This window comes from Myotis davidii, unplaced genomic scaffold (assembly GCF_000327345.1).
Source record: "Myotis davidii unplaced genomic scaffold, ASM32734v1 scaffold167, whole genome shotgun sequence".
Classification (NCBI taxonomy): domain Eukaryota; kingdom Metazoa; phylum Chordata; class Mammalia; order Chiroptera; family Vespertilionidae; genus Myotis; species Myotis davidii.
Genome location: NW_006300048.1, coordinates 5991276 through 5995632, shown reverse-complemented (window position 1 = coordinate 5995632; position 4357 = coordinate 5991276). Strand labels below are relative to the sequence as shown.

The window sequence follows — 4357 nt, the reverse complement described above, 5'->3', positions numbered from 1 at the left end:
GATTCACATAAATAATTTTAAACATTTTAGTAGCCACTTTTTTAAGTGAAAGGAAAGAGGTAAATTCATGTTAATAGTATCTTTTATTTAACTCAGTATCCAAAATATTACATCAGCATATAATCAACATTAAATAGTATTGATGAGCTATTTTACATTTTTGCACTAAGTCTTCAAAAATCTGATAGGTATTTTACATTTACAGCACATCTCACTTTGGATACAATACTTTCATTGAAAATACCTGATTTGTATCAGACTTCCTAAAATATATAATTCAATAAATAGAGCTGTGATCACATGTTCCTGTGTTTATACTCTCTCTCATTGATTCCATAGAGTTTCCAGTGAGGTCCCATTGAGCTGGTCTCTTGCCCGGACTGCTCCTCCTGGGTAGAGCGGATCGTGAGTAACATGGCCATGCTGAGGTGGTGGCCCCCTCCCCCACAACAGCAACAAAAATGGCTGGAAACTGAGACATACATTCGTTTATCTCTTTGCTTAGCCTCTGTGACAACAAATAATTTTTTCATAGATTGGCTAAACAGTATTTTGGTGATTCTTTAATTTTTTTTTGCATTTGAACAATCTAGTTTCCCTTAGAAGACACTCTTGAATTCTGTAATTGCATGTGGAGGTCAGGAGAAGCTGACGAGTCCAAATCACTGGTAATGCAAGCAGTTGACACTTGTCTCCCGCTGGTAATTCTGTGGACAGCAGGTATTAGTGAGGAGACAATAGCGAGGACAGCCTTAGGGCAAGACTTCCGGTTGAATGACAGGTCTTGAGCTACCAATAGAAGCCATCTGGATAATGGCCTATGAGTAAAATCAGGTAAAGACAACACACGCCTGACAAGCTCTACTCTGATACGAGGGAAAGTCTCCCACCAGAAAACATAGGTTCTAGCCTCTGTGGCCCAGCCTTCTCACACTTTCCTCTCCTTGGTATTGCTGAGCTTGGGGGGGCCTCGACTTTTCTTATGCTTTTTCTTATTAATGTTTTGATCCGAGGAAGGAAGAGACAGCTCCATCTCCCTTTTCTTGGCATCCCAGTCCGGGTCCCGCTGATCCAACAGCAGCCCCTTCTGGCTGGCAATGAGGCGGTGGTCCCGGCACTCGGGTTCGGCCCTAGAATATGGGGAGACAGTGGCTCTCAGAGAGCGCAGGCGAGCCTGGCCCAGCTTTAAAAGGGGCGTCTCTTTCAGGCCTCTGCACATACCCTGGCACCTCAGGGGTCCATCCCAAAGGAAAGAGGCCACGTTCAAGCATTTCCAAGTGTACACTTTGGGAGGACTCAGACACTAAGAAACCACTTGGAGGTGGAGAAAACCGGTACACCAAGAGTAAGGTGTTGACAGAATCAGTTAGCACTTAGCTTGAAGAAGGCCCTGCTAATTCTTAAAGTACTCACTGTTTACACAGGTACAGCATCTTATTACGAGGCTGTTTTCCTTAACTTACTTGTAATTTTATTTTTTTCCTAATTATGAAAGCTGTGTCTATTCACTGTAAAAAGTTTAAAAGTACAAAAGCATATAAGGAAAAAAATAAAAATTACTCATAATTGCATATGTACTGTATGTGTAGATGGATGCACATGAAGAACTAGTTTTGGATGATAGATAAGGAGGTAAATAGATAAGTAGGTAGATGAATAGACTGCCACACACACAAAGAAAATGGGAAGTGTACATATTATGTACCATCCTATATTATACAGATGTAATATGCAAATGGTACATAACGACTGACCGAGTAATGACTGGATTACAGATCAGCAGGAGGGTGGGGCAGCGAACTATAAGCAGGTGGTAGAGAGCTACAGGAGGGGGCAGGGCAGCAAGCTGGGAGGGGGTGCGGGGGTGGGTGGGCTACAGGAGGACAGCAGCGAGCTACTGGCACACGGATTTGTGCTCAGGCCTACTAGCTTTGTATATGAGGCCAGAGGTGAGTGTGAGACTTGCATAAAGAAATTGGTAGAAACCACTTCATAGAGATAAAACTTGAGCCAATATGAGGATCAATAGAATTTGAGAGGAAAGATGATGGTACAGGCAGGGCAAACAATATTTTAAGTGCAAAACATTATACAAAGCACAGCTCATTCAGAGGATAGCAAGTCTGCTTGCCCCTCAGCCTCCATTCTCCCAACAAGCTGGGAGTGATATCCCAATAATCAGACCACATCCATTATGCCCCTTTCAACAATCACTGGACCTCCTCTGCCCTGCTTTTAGGATACTAGTCTTGTTATTTATGAAAACAAGTTATCTCCTCTCCCAGACAGGGAAATTCTTGATGTCCCAATACTATATCTGATTTATCTTTCTATCTTTTTTAGTATCTAGTTCAATGCCATGCACATAGTAGGTCTCCAAGGTATTTGTTGAATGAGAGATGTACTATTTAGCGAGGCTGGACCAAAAAGTTAAATTATTCTGCTAGGGTCCTGAGAATGTTCAGAAAATGGTCAAATACTGTTTAGGCTTCTTTAAAAACTCTTTCTTACATCCTTTCTCTTCATCATCCTCACTCAGGAGCTCACCTACTTATAACATGAATTTTTTTTAAAGATATTTTTATTGATTTCAGAGAGGAAGGGAGAGGGAGAGAAAGATAGAAACATCAATGAGAGAGAATCATTGATTGGCTGCCTCTTGCATGCCTCCTACTGGGGATTGAGCACACAACCTGGACATGTGCCCTGGACTGGAATTGAACCCTGGACCCTTCAGGCTGACACTCTATTATCCACTGAGCCAAACCATCTAGGGCAGTGGTCGGCAAACTGCGGCTCTTTGGCCCCTTGAGCGTGACTCTTCCACAAAATACCAACTTCTGCACATGGGCAACGAAGTTTCAATCACACTGTACATGCACACCCGCACATGGTATTTTTGTGGAAGAACCACACTTAAGGGGCCAAAGAGCTACATGTGACTCGCAAGCTTCCGTTTGCCGACCACTGATCTAAGGCCTTAGAATTTTTAAGAAATTCCTTAAGTGATCTCATTGCCTGGAATCTAAGTGCCTCCAATCCTATCTGCACAACATCACTGCCTCTTCCACTACAGGAGTGGCTCTACTGATCAGCCCCTAATGAGCTCACATTCATATGCTTGCCCATCTCACTAAGGTCACCCACACATCCACCCAACCTTGTTCTACGCTTCTCTCTAGAGGTGTGATGTTGTACTTAGCCAGTCCCCTCATTTCTCCACTATCCCACTACCTTCTCACATGGACACACAATCTATGAACACTTCCAACTTGGTGTCTTTCCTCTCAATCAAAAATCTTTCTCCCTCCTTCATTAGCCAGCTCTTAGCCATCTTTTAAGGTCCAGATTAATTGCCTCTTAACCAGCATTCCTTCTCTCAAAACCCCATGACTGTCAGAAGGAAGTTTCCTGTGGGAGATGATGATAAGCAGAAATGACTTACACATGATGCATTTTTCTGTCTGCTCAGCACTGTTTGCCCAGCTTTCCTGGTAATGGCACTGCTGACTATTTGGAGGAACCACTCCTCCCCCACTCAGTTATTCTGGGGTGTCTTTCATGCCCAGCCGTCCACTGGTCACTGGGCAGGGGCTGAGATTACTCAGAGAAAGTCAGTGAGGAGAGCCAAGAACAGGACATGAGCAATTTCAGCATCTAAAATGCATGCAAAAGTAAGAGCTTAGACAAAATTATGAGAAGAAATAGTCAGATAGGTAGAAGGAGAATTGAAGACAGTAGCATCAGTTAAAACAAGAGAGAAGAGTTTGAAAAATGTCAGATATCAAATTAAGTGGAGGTAAGATGTGAATTGAGAAGAGGCCATTGACAGAGCAACAAGACTCCCCGGTAACTTGGACGAGAGCTGATTCAGCACAATGATAAATATTACACATGTCCCATTTTCAAACCTGGTGTCCCACCTCTTATCTGAGATCATCTTTTCATAATCTACAACAATAATTACAATAATTATATATTATGATATTAAAATTATAATAATGTATAATTATAAAAATTATAATTTTGTATAATTTAAAAATAATCAATTTTACATAATGTAACACATTACAGTTTCCACACCAAATTAGTCACTTCAGTGAAAAATTAATAAAAAATAACTCAAACATGCCCTGGCCAGTTTGGCTCAGTGGATAGAGAGTCAGGCTAAAGACTGAAGGGTCCCAGGTTCGATTCCGGCCAAGGGCACAGGCCCGGGTTGCGGGCTCGATCCCTAGTGTGGGGTGTGCAGGAGGCAGCTGATCAATGACTCTCTCTCATTATTGATGTTCTATCTCTCTCCCTCCCCCTTACTATCTGTAAATCAATAAAAACATATTTTATAAAAAATAAATGT

At 42.1% G+C, this 4357-nt stretch overlaps 1 protein-coding gene across 1 annotated transcript in view; it reads right to left on the bottom strand.

The window, feature by feature from the left end:
* Positions 1 to 567: 567 nt before the first annotated feature.
* The window catches only part of ANKRD66 (ankyrin repeat domain 66), a 10753-nt gene continuing 6963 nt past the window's right edge, over positions 568 to 4357 (bottom strand). Inside the window, exon 3 of the mRNA XM_006776417.2 lies at positions 568 to 1130. Within this exon, the coding sequence (XP_006776480.1) occupies positions 929 to 1130 (202 nt within the window). The 3' untranslated portion in view covers positions 568 to 928. The remainder of the gene's footprint in view (positions 1131 to 4357) is intronic.